The sequence below is a fragment of the Loxodonta africana genome, chromosome 7 (assembly GCF_030014295.1).
Source record: "Loxodonta africana isolate mLoxAfr1 chromosome 7, mLoxAfr1.hap2, whole genome shotgun sequence".
Classification (NCBI taxonomy): domain Eukaryota; kingdom Metazoa; phylum Chordata; class Mammalia; order Proboscidea; family Elephantidae; genus Loxodonta; species Loxodonta africana.
In genome coordinates, this window is record NC_087348.1 from 821,124 (window position 1) to 845,066 (window position 23,943).

Sequence of the window (23,943 nt, forward strand, 5' to 3'; positions counted from 1 at the left end):
CTATGTATACACTTATGCACATATACATACCCTGGGGCGGGGAGGCCCCTCATGGAGAAGGCAGGCCCCATCTGGCCCCAAAAACTGGGGGGTCTGCAGTCAAGGGGAGGCAGGTCCTAGCCACGGGGCACAGACAGAGCCCATCTACCAAGGACCCTTCCCAGGACAGTGCCCTGGTTTCTCAGAGGCTGTGATCTGGCCAGCCTCTAGCAGAGGGAGGGCAGGGCCCGACATCCAGAGCCTGGGTGCTCAGCCAGCCATTGGGTGGGAGTGGCTGCTAGTACCCTGAGAAGCTGAAGTCATTTCCCGGAGGCTGGAATCCTAGGCTGGAGGCTAGGTGGCACCTGGGCCTCCACCAGAAGTCTGATCCTCCCAACCCTGGGACTGGCTCCCTCCTACCAGCCTCGCCTGCCTCCCAGCTCCAGGGCTTGAGGCTGCACTTGCCTCTGAGGTCAGAGGGGCCCCTGGTGCAGCCTGGGGTGGGCACCCACAGTTTCAGCCTCAACACCCCCAAGCTGGTGGGTCAGGGCACAGGGTGGGGGCGCTGCACTAGAGGAATGGCCTCATTGGGGCTCTCACTGTCCCGGGTGGTGGGGAGGGACTGGTGGCCAATATGCTGCACTGGGGTGGGCCTCTCCTCAAAGACCTGGACGCGCTACCTGGCTGCTTTTCTGGGGAGGAAAAGAAATTCCCCACCCACAGGGAAAGGGAGGCAGTGTGATGGTTGCAGCATAGGCCCCCCACTTCAGGCCAGGTGTGGTGACCACACTGAAGGTCACCTCAAGGTCACAGTGTGATGGGGTGCCCCGGCAAGAGGCCCCATTGCTGCCCTGACTCTCCAGAAGCCCCAGCTGCCCCATCACCCCCACCTGCCCGCAGAGCGGCCCAGCTGAGCAGCCAGCTTAGCAAAGGGCAGGTGACCTGCTCCGCCTTCTCCCCCCCCAGACCCCGGAATTATTTTCGGCCCACACTGACATCACCCGCATGCCCCCTCCCCCGCTCCCCAGCCGCTCAGCCCAGGAGAACAAGGGGCTAGGTGCGCGCAACCCCAATGACCTTCAAGGCGGGTGCGGCGTGCTTCCCTTCACCCCTACCCTCCGGGGCACCGCGGGAACCCGACCCTAGGCTCCAGCCCCAGTGAGCCGCTGACCCCGCGCCTTACGCCGTCCTCCAGCCGGCTCCACCTGCGCTGCGGTGCTCTCCCCGCTGACAGGGAGCGGGCGGCTGCTGCGGATGCCAGAGGAGAGCTCGGGAGTTTCCCACAATGCACTGCTGCCGGCCGCAGAAGGGAGGACCAGCGTGGGAGGGGCGGCGAGCAGCAAATGGGGGCTCAGGGCAGCCGGCTCCGCCCGCTCGGCAAGACGCCGCCTGGATCGGCTGGGGACTCTGGGTCCTCAAACCCAGCTTTTGTGTGTGTGGTGAGTATGTATGTAACGGACCGTTTGCCATTTATACAATCTTCACCTCTACAGTTCAGTGACATTCATCCTGTTCAGCCATCACGGTTAACCGTTCCCAAACCCAGCTCTCGACCCCAAGGGAGTTTTCTGGGTTCTGGGAGAAGAGCTGTGAGCTGCGGCGGCCCGGCTCACACCCGTCCCGGCGGCAGGAAGCAGAAGTCCCGGTTCTCCCTGCCAGGACCCCCTGCAGGCCAGGGCCCCCTGCAGGCCAAGACCCCCTGCAAGCCAGGGCCCCCTGCAGGCCAGGACCCAATGCAGGCCAGGACCCCCTCTAGGCCAAACTGTGGGGCTAGGGGGCTGGGCCTGGGGCCAGGGAGGGACCAGTTATGGGAGGGGGGGGCCGCCCTTCCCACCCTCATCCCCAAACAAGAGTTCTGGGAAGGAAATATCTACTTAGAATATTTATTTATCCTCTTACATGACAGGACACAAAAAGTTACTTCTTAAAACTCTCCAAAAGAAAAAAAAAAAAATAGAATTCTGTAAGCAGCAGCAGTAGCTTCCAAGGTACAGGTGATGGGAGGGGTGGCTCCCAGGGACAACCGTGAACTGGGGGGCCCAGGCCTGAGCCCCAGGTAGTGTCACTGGGGAGGGACCCACAAGGGGCCCTGGTCAGGGGAACACAGCACCACCACACAGGATCAATTACCAACGGGATCACTTGCTGGGGCGGGCCAGGAGCCTGCCTCAGTTCACAACACGCACAGGTGGAGAAGGTTGGGGGTAGAGCTTTCTGGAGTGTGGTCAGGGGCCTGTGGAGAGGCCCAGAGAGTAGGTTGGTCCTGGGAGGGCTGAGGGAGCAGCTCCTGGCCCCCCAACCCTGCAATTACAGCCAGAGCCCCAGGCTCCATACTGGTCCTCAGGCCTGCCCCTTCCCCCCACGGGAGGGCCAGACTCAGAGCAGGGGGTCTTAGAGGAGGGGTATGTCCAAGGTGCTACAAGAGGGATAGGACTGGAGGAGTAAATCCCTGGACAGTCAGCAGAGAGCCTGGGAGACACACGCACGCACGCACGCACGCACGCACGCACGCACGCTGACTGCCACCCTGAGGGGCCAGGCTGACGGCTGGATGGTGTGACTTGACCCCACAGTCCGCATGCATGCACACACGTACACACAAACATTACATGCTCAAGGCCCTTGGCTGGGGGTGGAGGGAGATGGACCCACTATGAGGGTGCTGGGTCCCACAGTGAACAGGAAGGGGGGCCTGCCCTGGGAATGAGAAATTCAGTGTGACCCTCACCCCCCCGGATTTCTGGCTCAACACTGGGAGCAAGGGACCCCAACCCTCCCGCAAGGCTAGGAGTGGGATGGAGTCCTGGCCAAGGGAAGAGCAACAGGGGGAGGGCAGGCCAATGGACGGAGAAGTGGACAGTGCCACTCGGGCTCGGCAGGTTCAATAAATAGGTTTGTGCAGGGCCCCTCATGGACCAGGGGCCAAGCCTGGGAACCAGAGCCGGGTGGGCTGGGGGTAGGGTCCAGTTGTCCATGCCAGGCAGGGGCCCCCAGCCTAGAGACCAGCTCTGCCCTGGGGGTGATCAGGCCAGGCTGGGCAGGGTCGGCTCCAGGAATGTACAGGTTTCTGCATTTTCTACATAAATAAGACATTGATCCCACGGTCCTGCAGGCAGAGCCCCGAGGGGACCTACTGCTGCACCATTTGCATGGACCCTGTGCTCTTCCTCAGCCCCCTCCTGGCAACGCAGATGGGAAGCCTTCCGTCGTTCAGTCCTGGGGCAGTGCAGCATTCAGGCCTGGGGGCCCTGCAGCAGCCCCAGCAGGGACTCAGCGATGCCCAGGAAGTAGACCACCTGGGCAATACCAAACAGTGGGGCAATGACCAGGGCACGGCAGTAGGCGCCCTTAAGGAAAGCCAAGGGGCCCTCATGCCGCAGGATCTTCCTGTGGGGGAAAGGTCAGGTCAGGGGGCAGCCCTGCCTCCCCCATCCCCTCCCCACTCCCTTCCCCTGTCCCTGCTGTGCCCCACCCCCACCCCCACCCCAGGGGACCTCACGCACCTGGCACAGTCCAGGAACCCTGAATAGGTGTCCTCGTTAACCCCACGCTGAAGGGACTGGAGGCGTGTCTTCACCACTGCAGGAAGTGTAGGGTCAGGGTGGGAGTCCCCTGCCAATCCTGGAGCCACCCCCTCAGCCCGTAACCTGCCTGGGGCCCAGGGCCAAGCACTGACCATCACAGGGGTTGACGGCCACAGCAGCCGCACTTCCGGCCACACACCCAGCTAAGAAGGACACGTAAAAGGGAGACTTCTCGCCAGATGCCGGTTGGCCGAGCTGGTTCAGGTTGGCAAAGAGCGGGAAGTAGACGATGGAGAAAGGGACGTCCCTGCAGGGGGGGGGGCAGTGGTGACGACCGGGGTCACCGCAGGCAGCCGGGGCTGTCCCTCTCTGCCCTCCCTGGCCTCCCCACCTCAGCAGTGTGGCCCCCAGTCCCTTATAGAGACCAGCGATGCCTCGACTTCGCAGCAGGTCCCGGGTCAGCTGGGTGGCCGTGGGCCGGGGGATGGCTGGAGCCTCTGCCACAGGCTGCGTCCCACCCTGGGCTGGAAGCTGGGCCTGAGTGGCCAGGATCTTCTTCTGGGCAGCTGGGGAGGAAGGGGGACCTGGTTGCTGGCCCTTCTCGGTGGTGAGGGAACAGGGAGGTCCAGCCCACTGCCTCCACCCCAGGGTCTCCCCTACCCCCACCTATGCGGCCCCCAGGGTCTCCCCCACCCCCACCTATTCGGCCCCCAGGGTCTCCCCCACCCCACCTATGCGGCTCCCCAGGGTCTCCCCCACCCCCACCTATGCGGCCAGCATCCTGTAGCTGTATCTTTAGCATCTCCATGGGGGTTGTCACGATCACCTGGCAGGTGCCTGCCCCACAGCCAGCCAGCATCTCCTTCAACAGTGTTAGCTTCTGCCTGCAGCCGGGTGGGGGCCATCGTGAGGACAGTGGGGAGACCTCTGCCACCCAGAATGAGTCAGGCACTGCCTGCTACCTGGGGGACTGCTGCTGCATCTGGACAAAAGGGAGTGGGAGGCGTAGAGGTGATGCAGCCTCCAACCTGACACACTCTCTAGGCCCGGGCACAGAGCCACTGAGACAGATGGTCCCGTGGGCAGGACCTGGTGACGGCCAGTGGGCCATCCCTGCATAGAGAGATGGGGGACTGGGGTCTCAAATGCCCCCAAGAAGGGCAGTCTGTCCAGGGGTGTCCCTCTGGTGATGAGGAAAAGCTGGCCCGCACCCCCCAATTCCCACCTGCGTGGGGGTGACAGGCAGAGGCTGAGCACAGCTGATCTTCCCATGCAGGCGGGAGACAAGGAGAATACCCTACCGGCTGAGGAAGGCTGAGGCAAGGACTGCACACGGCAGAGCCCCTGGAGCCCTGCAGTAGGGTCGGGCTTGCTGGGCTGACTCTGTCCTACTCACAGCTATGTGGGGCCGAAGGCCCACTCAGGTGTCTGCTACATGACCTTGGTCCCTGCAGCCCGGCTCCTTACCCATCCTTGGAAAGCTGATAACGGAAGAAATCGTTGGCTGCCAACTTGATGGCCTTCTCTGGGGTGACGAGTGTCAGGTTCACTGCAGCTCCTGTGGACACATGGGGTCAGGAACAGCTTGGGGGTCACGGGGCCAGGGGCAGCAGGTCGGGGGGTGGGCACACTGGCCTGGGTGGGAGGCTCCGGGCCAGCACTTGCCCCTGGGCTGGCCAAGCCTGGCCCTGCCGCCCCTTGGCACTTCCTCCTGCCCTCTCACCCACATTTGGGCCTGGTGTGTTCCAGGCCAGGAGGGGTACTCTCCCCACCCTCCCCTGCACGGTCCTCCCACTGCAGCCCCCATCCACCTCTGATTCCAGCCAGTGCTAATGGGTGTGTAGGTCAGAGCCCCTACAGACGAGGCAGAGAAGCCCCCTCAGTGCCGAAGGCTCAGGGCGGCTGCAGTCTGGGCAAATCCGGGATTGTCTCCTAAGCCGCTTTGCAGTAACGCCCACCACTCGTGGCCAGGCTCCAAGGGGGAGGAGGCTGCAGCCACCTCAGTGGGGCGGCGCCATCTCAGAGCCTCCCACCATGCCAGGTGCTGGTAGATGCTGCCCATGTAGTGGGGAGTGAGAAGTGGCACTAGCCAGAGACCCCACCTTTTCTGCCCTCCAAGGGTCAGCTGACGGCTCCCCAAGCACAGCCAGCCCCCACAGAATACGCCCGCCACACCCCACCCGAGCCTCACCGCGGTACATGCCGAAATAGCCCTCCGAGCGGATGGTTTTGATGAGGCAGTCGGACCTGCAAGCAAGGGGAGGTGGGTGAGCCTGAGCAGCCGCCAGAGACCACCTCATTCCCTGCCCAGGCCAGCACTGGCCTGGGGTGACAGGAAGAGGCCCCGTCCCAAACCAAGCAATGACCCCAGGCCTGCCCTGGCCTCAGTCTCCCCTTTCGCCAACCAGGGAAGGAAGAGTATGGGCACTGCTGTAAGCCTTGTCCTGCCCCACCTCCCCTCCTGCCCAGGTCCCAGCTGGACTCTCTGTGCCTACCCCCGACTGCCAGCGGCCTCCCCAGCCCCCCACTCACATGCTTGTGTACATTCGCTGGCCATTTTGCTGATTCTGCAACCTTGTCTTGGCCAGGTCGATGGGAAACACGCAGGTGACCCCGATCAGCCCAGCAATGCCACCATTGATGAGCTTGGCTGGGAGACTAGTGGGAAGGCAGGGTGGGGTCAGAGGTCAGCAGGGCAAGGCTGGCAGGAGGGGGCAAGGCCAACAAGAGGGAAGCCAGGGCAGGGCTCTGACCTGATCTGCTTATCAGCCATTTAAGTGGCCCGTGTGTCCAGATAAGAGGTGGAGATACAGAGGAGAAGGGCAGCAGAGGAGGCGGCGGGGCAGAGGTGGAGGTGAAGGGGAGGCGGAGGCAGCGGGGCGGCAGCTGGACGCGGGGAGGGGCTGCCCGCCTGGTCTGGGGGATTTCAGGGCGTCAGCCACACCTCAGTCCTAGAGGGACAGCAGCAGTGTCAGCAGGGTGGGCAGACAACTGCAGCAGAGGCCAAGGGAATAAACCTCCCCGCCCCCCGGGCTGGAGCCATGACCAGTCCTGGGTGCATCCCGGGGTGGGTGTTCTGTTTCACCTCGAGGCCCCCCACCAGCATCACAGGTAAGGCAGGTGTCACCCCCATGGTATCACAGGCTCACTCGTGTGCACAAAGGTGTGCTCTAGCTTTTAAAGGGCCAGGCGCCTGGGGGGCAGCGGCAAATGTCAGTTGCCAGCTGGGGCCCCTTGAACGGGGGCTGGGGCTGCGCGTGCCACCCCCACATCCCTGAGAAGAGGCTGCCGGTGCCTGCTCTCTTCAGGGCTGGGGCTGGGGCTCCTCACCAGCCCCCTCCCGGTGCCCCAGAAATACACAGCTATCTCAGAGCACAGACTCCGCTCCTGCAACAGAACCCCTTCTGGGTCCAGATACCTCTCCCCATGAAAAAGCACCCAATACCCACAGACACCCAGTGCAGGCCGACCCTCCTCCTCTCTGCCCTCCCAAGAGTTTCACTCCAGACACAAACAGAAAACAGCGACCGGGGACCTCTGGAAGACTCAGGTGTGTGGGGGCAGCTATAGGGGGCTGGCTGACCTTCTGAGACCCCTGTGGTTGGGACCCTCATGCAATCTAGGGGTGGGGAGAAAAGGGCCCTCCCACGGGGGCAGAGCTCAGAGCCAGACCCAGCCCTGGTGCCCCCCACAGGGTAGCTGCGGCCCTGGGCTGTGGGTGCTCCCAGGGTCCTCACCCCCGGCCCCCTCCCCCCGCTCTGCTAGACCTGGCAGGCCAGCTGTCACCCACAGCGCTGGGTCACAAGGCCCTGCTCTCTTGGCCCCTCGGAGGGACTTGTGACCTTCACCTCAGCTTCCCTGCCTCCATGGCAGCCCCTCCTCAGCTGCCCCCGCCCGCCAAGTCCCTGTTGCCCACCGCCCGCTCAGCTCACAGAACCTGCTCCAGCTCCAGCTCCGCTCCTCTGCAGCTCTGGGTGCCCGCTGGCTCTGAGCAGGAGATAAAGGAGGGAGGTGCAGAGACACTGTGATTGGCCGTGGGCAGGGTGAGGCGGGGCTGGGGGGGTGACTTTCTCTTTCTCTTTGGGCACCAGGGCTCTGAGAGGGAGTAACAGCATCTTTGGACAGGGTACTGCTTTGGGGGGGTGGCCTCGGGCCATGGGGTCTGACTCAGGCTGACCCAGCCTGCCAGTCCATAGCCCACAGGGGCCCCAGGCCAGGGACCCCATGCCCCAGCCACGCCGTGGGTCCTGTCCTCAGCCCTGAAGCCCCTTCCTCATCTGGGTCTGTCCAGGCCCCTGGGACCCCAATAATGAGGCACTCCATGTCAGATACCCTGTGTTTGTGGGACCTATGAGTGAGGGGGGGGTGCATTTCAGGAAAAACTCCTCCTCTCTGGGGCTCCAGCCCCAGGCCCCACCCACCCCATGGGGACATATGTGTGGGATCAAAAGGGGTTGCAGGTCTCAGGCCACTGGCCAGTGCTCACAGGCCCTGGTCATCTGGCGGTCCAAGGGGACAGGCACAGGGCACTAATAGAGCCTTCTGCCCTTTGGGCTGCTGTGGCCTCACACACCCAGGGGAACCAGTTCGGGACATGCCTCTACCTGCCCTGCCAGCAGAGAGACCTGACCTCTGAACTCCAAACTGATCCTCCCACGTCAGACACAGCCAGGTCTCCCTGGAGTGGAGCCCACAGGGCAGGGCCTACATCCTCCCCGGCCCCTCCCTGAGGTCTACCCTGCCCTCCCAGACTGAGAGACTCCTGCCTTCCTGAGCACCCACGTTTCTCCCTGGTGATCCCACATTCTTCTGGGGTTAGAGAGGACACCTGGATGACGGGGGTCCCAGGCATCAGACAAAACACCTAGAGTGGGGAGGGGAGCTGTGGGCCTGGAAGAGCACCATACACCTGGAAGAGCACCGTGTGCCTGGAAGAGCAGTGTGTGCCTGGAAGAGCACCGTGGGCCTGGAAGAGCACCGTGGGCCTGGAAGAGCACCGTGGGCCTGGAAGAGCACCGTGGGCCTGGAAGAGCACCGTGCCTGGAAGGGCAGGGCGGGCCTGGAGTCCCAAGGCCAGAGAAGACATTCTCGTCCTGTGCCCCAACACTGTGCGTGGGGCCTGGGGTTGGGGGGCGGACAGTCACTGACTGAGAGGGGCTCTGCCTGGGAGAGTGCTGGCCAAGGGGGCCTCTAAACCCCGGCTCTTTCTGTTCTCTCTTTGCGGTTAGGTTCCCATCTCTCCTTCCGAGACAGCTGCCAGGGTCCGCCCCCTGCACCATGATGTTACCATAGAAACCCGCAGTCCCAGCCGGGCCTCCGGGGCTAAGTCAGGCCTCACAGCCCCTAGGAAAACTAAGGCCCAAGGCAGGCTGGGGAGAAAGCCGGAGAGTCCATAGACAGATCACGAGGACGAGGCTGCTTCTTCCGGTCGCAACGGGAGAATCTCCCACAAATGGCTAGAGCCCCTCACCCCCAGGAAGGCGATGGAGGTGAGGCTCAGAGCATGGGACTGGGTGCCAGCTCGCCATTCAATTTCCCTAGTCCCTTCCCCCCGGGAGGCGCTTTCTGTCCTGCCGGCTGGAGGGAGCCGGAAGGGGTCTCCCGCTGCGCGGTGCCCGGCAGGCGGACAAAGGAGCCGGGTGAGGGCCGCTGGCTCCACTCCGAGGCGGCTCCGGCCCCCCGTCTGCTGGAGGGAAGCCCGGATGGAGCCCCGGCCGGCCCCGCTGCCACCCCGCCTCGCCAGGCAACGGCGACTCCAGCCACGCACGTGTACACGCACGTCCGGCGGGGTCCCACGTGCGCGCCCCCACGGCCTGTCCCCGGCGCCTCGGAAAGCCAGCCCTCCTGCGGGGACACGTGTACGCAGGGAGCGCGCCCAGCGCCACGGGAGGCGAGCACGGCCTTCCACATCCGCGGCGGCCGCTGGTCCGAGCATCCGCCGCCCTGCAGGCCCCGCCAGAGCCGCCTGGTTCGGGAAGCTGTCACCTGCCCGGCCCGCGCCGCTCGCTCCGCGCCCCCGCAGCCTGGGCGCGCGAGGCGCAGGGGGCTGCCCGGCCGTACTCACCGCGCTCTGGCCGCCGCCGCGCCTGCCTCCCCGCGGTCCCGCGCGCCCGGCCTGCACCTAGCGGGGAGGCGGGCAGCTCCGCGCCGCGCTCCGCCCCCGGCCTCCGGCTCCCCCTCCCGGCCGCCGCGGCCACTGCGCCCGGCGCGCACAGCCCCGCGTCCTGCCGCTCCGCACCCCGGGACCAGGCACCGGCCCTGCACTCGCGGGCGGTCGTACCGGGAACGGACACCGGAGGGCGGGAGCTCCGAGCCGCTTGTCCTTAGAGTCGTTCCTTGGCCTCGCGTCCCCGGGATTACCCCATTGGGGATGCAGGGCCGGCGGCCAGGAGCGCCGAGGCGTGCGTCCTGGGGGAGAGCCGGGTCCCAGCAGCCCGGGAGGTACTCAGGAGGTGCCCCGCAGCACCACACACAGAGGACTTTGTATCCATCCAGCGGAGCAGTTACAGTATAACCAGGGCTCCTCCCTCTCCCGGAAAGCTCAGCACAACAGGAGGCCTCGTGTGAGGGGCTGCGTTGAGGGGACTGGAGCAAGGGCTGTGGGAACTGCCCACACAGGGACTCCTCCCAGCTGCCACCATCCCACCAACCACCCTCATCCCAACAAATAAATAGATCTCTGACACAGAAGAACAGTGAATGTTATTGTTGAAGGAGGGACCGCTAGACCACGTGGGGGAAGTGGAGAGGCAAGGTGGGGACCAGGCCAAATCTGTGGGGCTTAGGCCTCGGTGGACTCTCGGGACTCTGATGCTGAAGGGCTGGGTGGGGCTGGGTCCCCGGGGGCCAGGCCTGTGCGGAGGATGCCGGCCTGGTACTTTTGGCGACCAAGCTCCAAGACCGCCCGCACCTCCTCAGCCAAGTCTCTCCGGTCACTCTGCTCCAGGGCCTGCACCAGGAGCCCCACTGCGCCTGGCCGCCCAGCCTGCCTCTCAGCCCAGGAGAAGAGCATGTGGCGGATCTGGCCGTCCAGGTCATCCCTGGGTAGTGCGGGAGTGGTGACTGCAGGGCCCTGGCCAGGACATCCACCGTGCCCAGGATCTCTCTAGCCCTCATGGCGGTTCCCTTGCTCCCAGGGCCAGGTGTGGCCAGACCCTGGGGTTCCAGCCCCCACCTCCCCAGGGTAAAACCTCCACCACCCTCAATTCAACCCTCCAGCAGCCACGACCAAGCCTGGCAGGCCCAGGCTCACCGGAACTCAAGCCGGATCCGCTGCAGCTCGCGGTAGGGCAGGCCCAGGTGCAGGGCCACAGCTGGCCAGTCAAGGCCCAGGCGCCTGGCCACGCTCAGCAAGTTGCTCTGGGTCAGGAAGCCGCTCTCGGCATCACCGAGGTTCAGAGGTGCCAGGGAGAGGCCTGCCCCCAGCCCCTGCCCCGTCCCCTCAGACCCCCGCAGTCTCTGTGGAGAGGAGGGGGTGCAGGTGAGCCCCAGCCTCTGCCCCAGGACCACCTTATCCCCCACCTCTGCCCCCGCCAAGCCCTCACCGGCAGCTTGATGGGCAGGGTGGCCATCCACAGGGCGTCCAAGCCCTTCTTCTGCCGCGCCGCCTCCGCCTCTTTAGGGACCTCTGTGGGCACTGTGCCCCGGTAGAAGGACACCTGGGGGGGAGGGGGAGTGGGCAGTCAGTCCTCACACCTGGGGGGGACCAGGCAGTCAGTGCTCACACCTGGGGGGACCAGGCAGTTAGTGCTCTGGCTACTGCCTCAGACACCCGGAGGGAATCAGGCAGTCAATGCTCACATCTGGTGGGGAGCAAGCAGTCAGTGCTCATACCCGGGGGGGACCAGGCAGTCAGTGCCCTGGGCTCTGCCTCAGACACCCTGGGGGTCCTACCAATCACTCACCTGGCCCCGCACAGCCTGAGCCTCCCGGTCCAAGGCAGTGGTTACATACACCTCCTTCACATTTTTCAGGTGAGAATAGAAGACAAAGCAGATCCTGCCCTCCACACAGTCTGGACGATCTGGGAACCAGGCAGGGCTTAGCAGGAGCCCAGGGGGATCTGGGGCTACGAAGGTGGGAGGATCCCTGGCCCCCCAGGGACCGGGGGCATACCGGCATCCACGTCAATGCCGCGCTCAAAGGCAGCAAAGAACTTTTCGCCCTCAAAGAGCTCCACGGTATCTGAGGGCTCGGGGCCATGGTACCGCTCCAACAGCCGCTTCAGAGTGGCTTCCACCTGCAGGGCACCTGCCTGAGCCTGCCACCCCCCAGCCCCACCGACCCTCCCGTCCCCAGGGCTCTGTCCCCACGTCCTCCACCTTGTTGCGGGGCAGGCACTGCAGCAGGACCTGCTCAGGGTCCCGGCGTCTCTGTAGCGCGATGAGGTTCACACGGTGCAGCCGCAGCCGTGCCCAGGCCTTGCGCGCCAGGCCGCCCACACAGCTCTTAGTGGTGTACCAGAGCCAGTACCTAGGAGGAGTAGAGATGAGGGGACTGCAGAGACCCTGAGAGGGGTGAAGGTGAGGGGGACCGCAGAGACCCTGAGAGGGGTGGAGGTGAGGGGACCGCTGAGGCCCTGAGCGGGGTGGAGGTGAGGGGACCGCAGAGACCCTGAGAGGAGTGGAGGTGAGGGGACTGCAGAGACCCTGGGGTGCTAAGGCGGTAAGGAGGGCACTGACCAGGCCCCACACAGGTCTTGGTGGTGTACCAGGGCCAGTATGTGGGAGGAGGAGGGGTGAAGGGACTGCAGAGACCCTGGGGTGCTGAGGAGGTGGGGAGAGCACTGACCAGGAAAAGTGTGTGACCTGGAAGCGGGCATACAGGTGTGTAAGCTCTAGGGCCACCTGAGCCGTGATGTCATCCCAGGTGGCCACAGGAGGAGCCTGGTACAACAGGTGCAGGCGGGAGCGGTCCAGAGTCAGGCCTGGGAACAGGGAGACAGCAGTCCAGCTACCCCCCTAGCACTGTCCCCGCCCCATCCATGCCTGCCACAGGCCCACCTCTCACCTGTGATGCCAGGAGGCAGAGGCAGCTGCACAGTGACAGGCCGGAGGAAGCTGGGGGGTCCACTCTGCCAGAGGCACAGCAGGGGGCTCACAGCTGCCTCAGGCTCCCCCAACAGCGCTCGCAGCTCACGGCTGGCCATGTGTACCACCTGGGGATAGGCCACTTGAGTGCCCACCAAGAGCCTGAGGCCCACCCTCCACCTCTGCACAGCCCTGCCCATACCTGCATTCGGACCTGGCGAGGCTCCTCGGTGGCCCCCTGGGGGAACGTGACCTTGACCCCGGGATGTCCTGAGGAGCAGAGCAGCGTTCCCTCTGGTGGCACCAAGCAGGTGTCGGACACGGGACGGGAAACCACAAGAAACCAGGAGAAGTGGGGCACTTGGCAGCGAGCCCAGAACTGCTGGGGTGGGAGTAGGGGGAGTGGGGTTAGGGTGCAGCTGTTGGGGTGGAGGTTACAGGGCTGGGAGGAGGACGAGGTTGAGGGGATGAGGTCAGAGGGGAGTCCCTGGGGTGGAGGGAGGGGTCAGAGTGGAGTAACACAGGCAGAAGGAGATGAGGTCAGGGTGGAGCCTCTGGGACAGGGGTCCTGAAGTCAGAAGAGAGACAGGGTCAGGGTGGAGCCACTGGGGCAAGGGTTCCAGGGTCAGAGGGAAATAGGGTCGGGGGGAGCCACTGGGGCAAGGGTTCCAGGGTCAGAGGAAGATAGGGTCGGGGGGAGCCACTGGGGCAAGGGTTCCAGGGTCAGAGGGAGATAGGGTCAGGGTGGAGCCTCTGGGATGGGTCCTGAGGTCAGAGGGGTGACAGCGTCGGGGGGTCCACTCCCCGGTGCTTCACCTTGGGAGCCTCCTCTTCCAGATGGGTCTCCAGGTCGGTCCAGCTGTCTTCACTCAGGGTTCTGACCACCACCTCGCGGCAACGCCGGACCCTCGGGGGCACGAAGAGCAACCACAAGCCCACATCCTGCCAGGTAGGGCGTTGAGCACAGGACAGGCTGGGGAGCCCCTCGGCTACCCGCCTGGCCCAACCTTGCCTGCTGGAAGACCACCCCGTGAGGCTGCAGCTCCAGGACATGGCTGAGAAGAGTGTCGTGAGGCCCCAGGGGCACCAAGCGAGGCTCCGGCAGCCACAGTCGATAATGGATGGTGATGGGGGTGGCGGTGGCTCCTGCAGGGAAATGTAGCCGAATGCCGCAGGCCAGGGTCACAGAGCAGCCTTGGGGGGTCACTGGGAAGCTGGGTGCAGGAAAGTCTGGCATCAGGTCAGACCAGAAAGGGACCCCAGGAGGAAAGCCTGAGGCAGAGTGAGGCTTTCAATGTGGCCAGCCCCGCCTTGCCCTCACCTGTCCAAATCTGTGGTCAGGAACAGCCTGGGCATTTCCGGAACTACAGGTGTCCCTGCAGGGCGGGGCGGAGGGGCAGTTAGGACAAGCATGGGACCTATGTCCTGTCCATGGCCAGCCCCTCCCAACACCAAACACACCTGGGGGGCTCAGGGGTCTCGGCAGGGCCTCGCCCAGGGGGTTCCCCTGGAGCCGCACAAAGGGAGCATCCAGGAACTCAGGGGGCACGTCCCGCAGCTGGTTGCCCCTCAGGTCAAGCCGGGCGAGCAGAGGGAGGTGGATAAGGCCAGCGGGCACCGAGGTCAGAAGGTTGCTATACAGGAAAAGGAGCCGCAAGGACCGCAGCCCCGCTGGCAGGCAGCACTGGCTTAGAGCCAGCAGAGTCTTGGGTACCCTGCTCTGCAGCACCCTCCTCTGGGCTAGGCCAAGTGGTTGAGCTTCAACAGGATGCTCATCCCAGGGTCCCGAGAAGCTATTTTGGTCTCTAGTCCCATGACTGGGACTTGAGATCTTGGACAGAGACACACAGGAGTCTCAAAGGCCAGGGGCAGGAGGTTGAGGGGGGCAGCCCCAGGAGCAGCAAAGGCTCAAAGGTGGTACAGCGACATGTTCAGGGGCCCCTGCAGAGGAGGAGGAGCCAGGACCCCAGGACAGAGGCCTTGGCAGTGGCTGAGGGTGCTCCCCAGCGGGCTCAGTGAGCCAGGGGGGTATGGGTGCTACTCACCAAGGGAGGCTGGGAGGCTCTGCAGCCGGTTGGAGGCCAGGTTGAGCTCAGCAAGGCTGCTCAGGCCTCCAATCTCAGGGGGCAGCGTGTCCAGAAGGTTCTCAGAGAGATCAAGGCGCCTCAGGGTAGACAGGGCCCCCAGCGCTGTAGGCAGCGTTTGCAGGCAGTTGTGGGTCACAGCAAGGAAGGTGAGGGAGGGGAGGGCTCCCAGGGCCTCAGGCAGCTCCAAGAGGCAGTTGTGAGAGAGCAAGAGAGCATCCAGGCCACGAAGCTGGGGAACGCACGCTGGTAGTGCCTCCAGACTGTTGAAGCTCAGGTCCAAGTGGGCCAGGCGAGCCAGGTTGCTCAGGCCGTCGGGCAGAGAAGTGAGACAGCCCCGAAGGCAGGCACCCAGTGCATCCCGGTGTTGCCCACCTGGTGGGTGGGGGGAAACTGGATGTGTCCCTCAGATCCAGGGTCCCACCTCAGCCCTGCCAGCCAGGGAAGGCAGCCATGACAGAGGCCACACGGGGTTGGAGGGATGGAGATGGAGATGATGGAGGGAAGCCAGCACATAAAAGGAGCCCAGGAAGGAGACCTGGCTCATCTCTGCGAAGAGCCGTCACCCATGAACTCCCAAGAAAGATGCCCACACTGGGATTGCCGGGAGACCCCACCAGGCAGCTGAAGGGTACGGTACTGTTACCCAGCTAGCCTCACCTTGGGGAGATTGGGTAAGGCCCAGGATGGTGATGGGGCTGAGAATAGGGACTGGACCAGGGGCCCCAGGGGCTCCCACTTGAGGAGCTGGGAGGAGAGACTTGGGGCTGGGACCAGGGTTCACTTTTGAGGACAAGGCAGAAGGCAGGGGAGGAGCTGCAGATGGGGCTGGAACAGGGGGAGACTGACCTTTGAGAACCAGGGAGCGGAGGCAGGGCAGTCTGCCTGGCACCTGGGCCAGGGTGGCTCCCAGCAGCCCAGGGTCCTCGTGGGTGCTCAGCCGAAGGAACTCCACCTGCAGCAGCTGAGGGGACCGCTGGGCGCACAGGTGCAGCAGCTGGTGGCAGCCCCCAGGGTACAGGTCCAGGTTCAGGCGGTTCCCGGCCAGAAGAGGTGGCACCCTGAGCCCTGCGTCCACAGCCTCCTCTGCAGCACCTCTTGTCGCATCTTCTGCAGCTGCCTCGGGCTCCAGCCCCTCCACCGCTGCAGCCATCGCCCACCGACTGCCCTCGGGGGCCGGACATGTCCCAGCTTGCCAGGCAGGCCTGCTTAGGCAGGGCCCAGAGGCTGTGGAGGCAGGGGGAGGAGTGGGCGCTGGTGGGGGCTGGGCTCCTCCTCCCTGCTGGGACTTTGGGGAGAGCTTGAGCCAAACCACCTGGTCTGAAAACCCAGGGCTGGGCTGGCTAGAGTAGGGGAGGCCCTTTGGTCACTCTGCAGACCTGGGGCATGGGTCATCTCTGGAAACGGGATTGAATGAGAGCTCAGGGCTGGTGGGGGCTAGACGCTGAGACTCCTGGGAGCAGCTGAGCCTGCAGAGCCCTGCTGCGGAAGGTAGGGGACCATGGGCCTCCTGGACCTGTCAGGCCATCCTGGCTGACCTGCTCCTGGGATTCCAGTGCTCAGCTCAGACAGGGATGGAGGGGCTGCTTCCCCTGTATCGTAGGAGTGAACGTAAAACAGAGAACTTAGGGTCTAAGCCACTGGGTAGCTTCTGCGACCTGGGGTGTGTCCCCTTTGTTGACTCCTCGAGAAGGGTCGCCCACCACTTCCAGGAAAAACCTCAGTGTGCTGGGGAGGGCGATGCCCGGCGTAGTACGGCTCGGACCACCGGGTGGGAGGTCGGTGGAAGCGCGCTCTCTCCGCAACCCGAGACTTCCGAGCTCCGGGGACTCCGGGCCAGAGCTGCGGTCAGGGCCAGGGAAGTCCCGGGAGCCCCCGCCCACCCCGGGGCAAACCTTCCCGCCGGTGGCCCGTGCGTACCTACGCTCCAGGGTGGGCGCACACCCGGCGCCCCTGGATCCTTGCTCGGAGCCCGGTTCCCGCCCGCGCGCTTCCGGGCGGCGGGCACTGCAGGCCCCGCCCCCTCCAGGCCCCGCCCCACGGGGAGGTGCCCCTGCGCCGCGCGGGCCCCCCCGGCCGAGGGTCCCGGCTCTGGAGACGCGGACGCAGAGCCCATCCGTCCAGCCGCGCGCCCGCCTGCAGTCGGCTTGCCGTGAGTCGGCCCACATCTGTGTGGTTCAGCCTCGGCCGCCGGGAAGGCCTGCGCTGCGCTCGGTGGAGCCCGACCTACTGCTGTCCTGAGCTGGTGCCGTCCCCAGGCGGGCTGGGGGCTCCCAGGGTCGGTTGCGGCTGCTCCCCCACACCCACCCCGTGCCAGGAGCCAGAGCTATGACTATGCCCGTCTCCAGCCAGCCCCAATGGCCTCTTCTCTGGGAAGCCTTCTTGGCCTCCTCTCAGACTCCATGACCCCTGACCTCCGTCCCCAACGTCCTTGTGGAGCGCTCACTCTGGGCCAGGCATCGGGGAGCCCCTTCCCCCACGGTGGCTGCCGCTTGAGGACGGGGCCTGTGCTTCATTCCAAGCAGCTGTTCAGTCAATGAAGGACATGCCCAGTTCTGCCTGCTCAGTCTCCAGGCGACATCATAGGTGTGCATCCTACACCTGGCCTGCCTCCTGAATCACCCCAGCAGCTTCGTGCCAGATCTCCCCCTTCCTCCATTCTGCTCAGCCCCGCCCCCACGCCCTTTCTGCACAGCTGCCAGACGGCTCTGTTCTTGTGTATATACATATATATATGTATATATATATGTACGTACATGCAATTTTTTTTATTATGGTAAAATATGCATAACGGGAAGTTTACTACTGCAATCATTTTAAGTATACAGTTCAGAAACATTAATTATACTCAGTGTTTTGCAACCATTACCGCTATTTCCAAAATTCATCATCCCAATCAGCAATACCGAGGAATCCTTTTAAAAACCAATCACAACTTGCCACTTCCCTGCTTAAAACACTGCAATGGCTTCCTTTTGTGACTCCATTCTTGCTTGTCCCAGCTGTGACCCTGAGCAAGGACACCTTTCTATGCCCGTCCTGCCCTCCTCATCTATGAAACAGGGGCGACCGCACCTCAGGAGATCGTGAAGCTGGAGATAACAGCCAGTGCCCTATGCACTACAGACTCGGTGAGGGTCTGCACTGTTGTCACAGAGCCCTGTGTGGGCTGGCTGCTTCGTGGCCACCTGAGGGCCTTCGCACTTGTCAGCCACTACGCCCAGCGCGTTGTACTTCAGGATAGATCTTGAAACGTTCTAAGCTGCTCTGAAGGCATTGGCGAAAAACAAGGCTCCGGGAATTGATGGAATATCAATTGAGATGTTTCAACAAACAGATGCAGCGCTGGAGGTGCTCACTTGTCTATACCAAAAAATGTGGAAGACAGCTTCCTGGCCAACTGACTGGAAGAGATCCATATTTATGCCTAGTCCCAAGAAAGGTGATCCAACTGAATGTGGAAATTATAGAACAATATCATTAATATCACATGCAAGCAAAATTTTGTTGAAGATCATTCAAAAACGGCTGCAGCAGTATATCGACAGGGAACTACAGGAAATTCAGGCTGGTTTCCGAAGAGGACATGGTACCAGGGATATCATTGCTGATGTCAGACGGATCCTGGTTGAAAGCAGAGAATACCAGAAGGATGTTTACCTGTGTTTTATTGACTATGCAAAGGCATTCGACTGTGTGGATGATAACAAACTATGGATAACACTGCGAAGAATGAGTATGCCAGAACACTTAATTGTGCTCATGAGGAACCTTTACATAGATCAAGAGGCAGTTGTTTGGACAGAATGAGGGGATACTGATTGGTTTAAAGTCAGGAGAGGTGTGCGTCAGGGTTGTATTCTTTCACCAGACCTATTTAATCTGTATGCTGAGCAAATAATCTGAGAAGCTGGAGTATATGAAGAAGAACGGGGCATCAGGATTGCAAGAAGACTCGTTAACAACCTGTGTTATGCAGATGACACAACCTTCGTTGCTGAAAGTGAAAAGGACTTGAAGCATTTACTAATGAAGATCAAAGACCGCAGCCTTCAGTATGGACTGCACCTCAACATAAAGAAAACAAAAATCCTCACAACTGGACCAATAAGCCACATCATGATAAATGGAGAAAAGATTGAAGTTGTCAAGGATTTCATTTTACTTGGATCCACAATCAACGGCCATGGAAGCAGCAGTCAAGAAACCAAGACGCATTGCATTGGGTCAGTCTCCTGCAAAGGACCTCTTTAAAGTGTTGAAGAGCAAAGATGTGATCTGGAAGACTAAGGTGCGCCTGACCCAAGCCATGGTATTTTCAATTGCATCATATGCATGTGAAAGCTGGACAATAAATAAGGAAGACCAAAAAAGAACTGAAGTCTTTGAATTGTGGTGTTGGGGGAGAATATTGAATATACCATGGACTCCCAAAAGAACAAACAGATCTGTCTTAGAAGTACAACCAGGATGCTCCTTAGAAGCAAGGATGGTGAGACTGCGTTTTACATACTTTGGACATGTTGTCAGGAGGGATCAGTCCCTGGAGAAGGACATCATGCTTGGCAGAGTACAGGGTCAGCGGAAAAGAGGAAGACCCTCAACGAGGTGGACTGACACAGTGGCTGCAACAATGAGCTCAAGCACAACAGTTGTAAAGATGGCTCAGGACCAGGCAGTGTTTCATTTTGTTGTCCCTAGGGTCGCTATGAGTCGGAACCAACTCGAGGGCACCTAACACCACCACGCCTGGCGCGCTCACCCCAGGTCTTCGCAGAGCCGGGTCCTTCTCAGGGTTCAGTGCAACGGCTCCAAGAAGCTCTCAGGCGGCCCATCAAGGCTCTGTTCCGCTCCCTCACTACCTCTTGCAGCCCTTCAGGGCCTATCTCAGCGTGCGAATGCGTCTTTATTCACTTCGTGTGTCCTCGCCCTAGAATATAACTTCCACGCAGGCAGGACCCCAGCGTGCAACAGGGTCCCTACAGCGCCGGGGTGAACGGATGAATGACACGTGCTTATGTCCGCGGGGACACGGAAGGGAACCGAGCCGGCCGGAGTGGAGCTGAGCTTCCGCGCACAGCCGCTCCAGGCTCCGCTCCTCAGGGTAGCAGTGACCGCGCCTCAGGGCTGTGCGCGCCTAGAAGGTCCGCGCTCGTCCCCAGGCGCGGCCACGCTGACCCACAGGCCACGGCACCGCAGGGGCAGCCCCGCTTAGGGCCGCAGCCCTTAGGCCCGTGGCGGCTCCGGTCCTGCGGTGAAAGCGCGAGTGAGCGGCCTGCCCGCCGCACGGGGTCCGGCTAGAGGTGTGCGCCACCAGGGCCCCGCCAGACATTGGGCCTCCGCTCCCTGCGGTCGGGGAACCACCGGGGAGCCGGCAGCGCGTTGACCCGATCTCTCGGTCTCCGGCGGGGCCCACGTGCAGCCTCGCGCAAGCCGGCGGCTCATACGCACTTCCGGCGGCACTCACGCGCTTCCGACAGCAGTGCACCATGGGACTTGCAGTTTGCTGTCTGCATCGGTTGTTCCCGCAAAGGGATGATCGCGGGTGTTGCGTCCCAGGAGGTCGCACTGCATGTTGGGAGCTGTAGGCGCCGCGGGGCATGCTGGGAGCGCTAGGGGCCAAAGGGAAAGAGTAGACTTTCCACTGGCGTTCTCTTTCGAACGGCCGCCCAAAGGATTTCGGGGGACATTCGCCCCAGGCTATAAGAGAAGCTAGTCCTAGACCTTCGCTTCTGCTGTGGCCGCTGCCTGACCTGGGGCAATGGCGCCTCCTCCGCCCTCATTGGCTGAGCGCCCGTTACGTCACCCGAAGGCGCCCTCGGGGCTCCGCGCGCGCTCCTAGGGGTTTCTGGGTAGCGGTTTAGTCCCGCCCCTGCGGCAGCGCCTTCCTTTCCTTTCCTGACGCCGCCGAGGTCGCACGCGCGAGGCCTGTCCGCCGCCGCCGAGTGAGTGGGGCGGCCGGGCTGCTGGGCGGGACCGGCGCGGCGCGGGGTCCGGGAGGGCGCGGGCGGCGAGCCGGGGCGCGAGAGGCGGGCTGCCGCGGGGCGGGCGGGGAGCGCCGGGCCGGGCCACGCGCGGCCTCCCTTGGCCTCCGGCCCCGGGCTGGGCCGGCTGGGCTGCGGGCGGAGGCCGCCGGTGACGCCGCTGCGCGCTCTCCGCCTCGCCCCAGGATGCGCTACGTCGCCTCCTACCTGCTGGCCGCCCTCGGGGGCAATTCCTCCCCCAGCGCCAAGGACATCAAGAAAATCCTGGACAGCGTGGGCATCGAGGCCGACGACGAGCGGCTCAACAAGGTAGCTGTCCGGGCCCGACCCTCGGCAGCCGGCGGCGCCCGGCCGGCCGGAGCGTCGCTTTCGGGGAGACGCTGGGTGGTCGGCCTTGGGGTGCGAGGGGAGGCCGGGGCCAGGCCGGGTGGCTGCGTCCTGGTGGGCTCTGTGGCCTTCAGCCGGCCCCGAGGTTGCCAGCGAGCGCGCAGCAGGCAGGGCGCGGACCGGCGCGCTCCAGGGCGTCAGTGCAGACCAGACGTCTGCCTTAAAGTCTCTCCGTAGCCACGTTTAAACAGAAAGGAAACAGGGAAAATAGGGAAGGTCTTCTAATGGGGTTTTTCTTCTCTCAGCGTATTTGGAGTGTTTCACGTGTAGCCCACGTAAGCAGGGCCGCATCTCTCCATCCATAGAGGGTTCTTCAGTAGGGGTAGCTCATGGTTTAAGTATTTTAGTTGGACGTGAACGGGCTCGTTACCGTTTGTTTTTTGTATCTCATGGTTAGTAGTAGATTGTATATACGATATTGTGGTGTGTAATTTGTTGGTGTTATTTTTAGATGTTTGCTGTCAGGCGTTCAGCGTTATAGTTTACTGTTTAGAAACGTTGCAGGTAATAATGAAAACGTAAAAAAAAAATAGGTATCAAACTTGAAATAGTTATCTGAACAGAATCTGTTGTTCGTCAGGGACTACGTGTACCGAGCCCGAGAAAAATTCCATGTGCCTTTCCCACACACAGCACGTCTCAGCTCAGCAGCCGTGGTGGGCGGTTCAGGTTTAGAGGCTTCTGAGCATGTATCAGTGTAGTGCTTCTGAAACTGCCTTGGTCTGACTCCCCGGGTCTCTGTGGTCACTGCTGCTTATGGTTGTCTCTTCCAGGTCATTAGTGAGCTGAATGGGAAAAACATCGAAGACGTCATTGCCCAGGGTGAGTGTGTCTGTAGGGGGCGCTTTTTCAGACTGCTGTGGTTTTCATGGTCCATTCTAATCCCTGCCGGCCAGCTTGTGGCCCGCCAGGTTTCGCTTGTGGACCAGAGCACCCTAGAAGCCTCCCCTGGGGAGTGAGCAGGGATCAGTGGGCTCACGCCATGGGTGCTTCTAGACACTCCCAGGAGCTGGACTACAGGGGGCGGTCTGGGCCTGCCTCCTGGGTCCAGCTACCCTGAGCCCTTTTCCCAGGATTTCACAAAAGCCTGTAATTTCTTGGGAACTTGGTTTACAAGGTTTATTGTAAATTGTCTTTATCACATGGTTCCTGTGGACAGGGTTTGGAGCAGAGACCAGGAGTACCAGGCATGGCCACAGGCTCTTGCCTCCCTTTGCTGGGCAGATGGTTTTCTGGTGACATCAGACCGGAGCTGGTGGGACTTGCTTGGAAGTTGAGCTGTTGGGGCAGCTGCTCGCTGTCAGGTGACCTGGCAAAGCCAGCTCAGCAAACAGCCTGGTCCATGAGCTCACCGTTTTGGTCGAGGATGTGGACACAGGAGCAGCAGCTGGTTGTAAACATGTTTGTGTAACTTACTGCCGTGGTCCTGAGTTCCTTTGCAAAGGATTCTTAGAAGCCAAGTTCACTGATAGAAACTTAACCAAATTGGGACAGGGTTGGAGAAGGGAGTTCTTGGCAGAATATAAAGGAGTGTATGTACCTGTTCTCTGGGGGTTGGTGGCAATTTTCTGGGAGGGGAGCTCCAGACACTGGCACAAGATATCTGGGCCCCACATGTGTGGCTAACTGCTGCCTCTGGGAACACTTGGTTTCCCCCATGCCCCTCTGCTCCTGTGAAACTGCCTTCCAGGCTCAGTGGGAAATTGACCCTGGACTATGGTTTTCCCTTTCTGGTTCAGGCATTGGCAAGCTTGCCAGCGTGCCTGCCGGTGGTGCTGTGGCTGTCTCTGCTGCCCCCAGCTCAGCAGCTCCTGCTGCCGGCTCCGCCCCAGTTGCAGGTGAGGAGGGGGTCAAAGGGGCAGAGGCTCTAAAAGTAGCTTCAGTTGGGAGTCTGGTGCAGGGGAAGGGCTGTGTTCACCACCCTTGTGTTTTTTACAGCAGAGGAAAAGAAGGAGGAGAAGAAGGAAGAGTCTGAAGAGTCAGACGACGACATGGGATTTGGCTTATTCGATTAAACCCCCGCTTCCTGCAAATAAAGCCTTTTTACATATCTTTTGAGCAGCCTGTGGGCATTTTGTCCAGTGGTATTTGTGGCTGGGGGGAGGCACAGTGGGTAGTCAGGAAGCCCTGTTGTCTGTGGGATGTGGGGGAGGACTCCTGGTGCAGGAGAGCTTTGAGGCAGGGGGCTGGTTACAGGACCTGGGGTGGGGGCTTGAGATAAATGAGGGGATCTCTAGTGCAAAATAAGCACCTGGGATTTGAGGGGCCGTGTCCAGGGCATCACAGCTGATGGGATGCTTCCTGTGAATATTGGGTGTGGACAAGCCTTGCGCAGGCTTCTGAGTGGGCATGACACATCCTCACGGGAACACACGGGAAAGAGGTGAACCTCAAGGTGACCGACGATGTTTGGGTGGACTCGTCCTCTCCCTTGAGTGCCCAGGGCTGGTGGCACCTTCAGTTTTACAGGTAGAGATGGGACCCTAGCCCAGCACTGGGGTGGGTGGGAGATCCGAGTTTCCTGCAGAGGTCTGGTTCTTGTTTGACCTGGTGCCCTGCTCCACCTTAACCCCCTGTGCGACTCAGTTTCCCCTGCAACACCTTTCTGGGCAGGTGAGGAAGTGGCTTGTGGGCAGTGAGTCCTTTCAGGACTGAGCAGAGACCCCAGGAGAAGGTTCTGTCTGGAATGTGGGGCAGAGGGCACAGTCCCGTGCCCCCTTAGGCCCTGCAGGCCTTTGCCCACTGGCTGGCATTCTCCCCTCATTCCTGGTAGCCACTGCCTCCCCACTCGCTGTGGTGCGTGGGCCGTGTTAACCACGTCGTGGACCAGGCAGGGAGCTTCTCTGGTGGGAAGACTAATCAGTACAACAAACGTGTCCTTGGGTGACACGGGGGTTAAACACGACTACTAGCCAAAACGTTGGTGGCTTGAACCCATCCAGAAGTACCTTGGAAG

At 62.1% G+C, this 23,943-nt stretch overlaps 3 protein-coding genes and 1 non-coding gene across 9 annotated transcripts; 2 read left to right on the top strand and 2 right to left on the bottom strand.

Annotated features, from left to right (window-relative positions):
- Window positions 1-1,795: 1,795 nt before the first annotated feature.
- SLC25A22 (solute carrier family 25 member 22) lies at window positions 1,796-9,598 on the bottom strand. Of its 2 annotated transcripts, none has more exons than XM_064287529.1 (10): window positions 9,568-9,598; window positions 6,257-6,454; window positions 6,036-6,161; window positions 5,695-5,750; window positions 4,971-5,061; window positions 4,269-4,387; window positions 3,895-4,069; window positions 3,656-3,810; window positions 3,483-3,558; window positions 1,796-3,366 (listed from the first exon to the last, which is right to left on the bottom strand). In XM_064287529.1, exons 2-10 carry the CDS (start codon window positions 6,274-6,276, stop codon window positions 3,213-3,215), a joined length of 972 nt encoding a protein of 323 aa, XP_064143599.1. In that variant the 5' UTR covers window positions 6,277-6,454; window positions 9,568-9,598; the 3' UTR covers window positions 1,796-3,212. The 2 variants fall into 2 exon arrangements, with proteins under 2 accessions (XP_064143599.1, XP_003423275.1); XM_003423227.4 differs by lacking the exon at window positions 9,568-9,598 and adding an exon at window positions 7,441-9,174.
- A 589-nt stretch (window positions 9,599-10,187) lies between these two features.
- On the bottom strand, window positions 10,188-16,621 carry PIDD1 (p53-induced death domain protein 1). Of its 4 annotated transcripts, none has more exons than XM_064287533.1 (16): window positions 16,537-16,621; window positions 15,466-15,843; window positions 14,578-14,991; window positions 13,994-14,203; window positions 13,854-13,908; window positions 13,545-13,746; window positions 13,349-13,474; window positions 12,735-12,826; window positions 12,513-12,643; window positions 12,294-12,429; window positions 11,825-11,975; window positions 11,619-11,742; window positions 11,408-11,526; window positions 11,048-11,161; window positions 10,756-10,961; window positions 10,188-10,543 (listed from the first exon to the last, which is right to left on the bottom strand). In XM_064287533.1, the coding sequence occupies exons 2-16, from the start codon at window positions 15,767-15,769 to the stop codon at window positions 10,285-10,287; spliced, it is 2,643 nt and encodes an 880-aa protein (XP_064143603.1). In that variant the 5' UTR covers window positions 15,770-15,843; window positions 16,537-16,621; the 3' UTR covers window positions 10,188-10,284. The 4 variants fall into 4 exon arrangements, with proteins under 4 accessions (XP_064143603.1, XP_064143601.1, XP_064143602.1 ...); XM_064287531.1 differs by having other exon boundaries at window positions 12,513-12,660; window positions 12,735-12,911; XM_064287532.1 differs by having other exon boundaries at window positions 12,513-12,660; window positions 12,747-12,914.
- A 3,831-nt stretch (window positions 16,622-20,452) lies between these two features.
- Window positions 20,453-23,039, top strand: RPLP2 (ribosomal protein lateral stalk subunit P2). 2 transcript variants are annotated; one of them, XM_064287534.1, is made up of 5 exons: window positions 20,453-20,561; window positions 20,786-20,909; window positions 21,761-21,809; window positions 22,727-22,825; window positions 22,926-23,039. In XM_064287534.1, the coding sequence occupies exons 2-5, from the start codon at window positions 20,787-20,789 to the stop codon at window positions 23,000-23,002; spliced, it is 348 nt and encodes a 115-aa protein (XP_064143604.1). In that variant the 5' UTR covers window positions 20,453-20,561; window position 20,786; the 3' UTR covers window positions 23,003-23,039. The 2 variants fall into 2 exon arrangements, with proteins under 2 accessions (XP_064143604.1, XP_064143605.1); XM_064287535.1 differs by having other exon boundaries at window positions 22,929-23,039.
- Window positions 21,857-21,989, top strand: LOC111749073 (small nucleolar RNA SNORA52). The gene has a single exon (XR_002784437.1). It is a non-coding gene; the product is annotated as a small nucleolar RNA SNORA52 (small nucleolar RNA).
- Window positions 23,040-23,943: the final 904 nt, after the last annotated feature.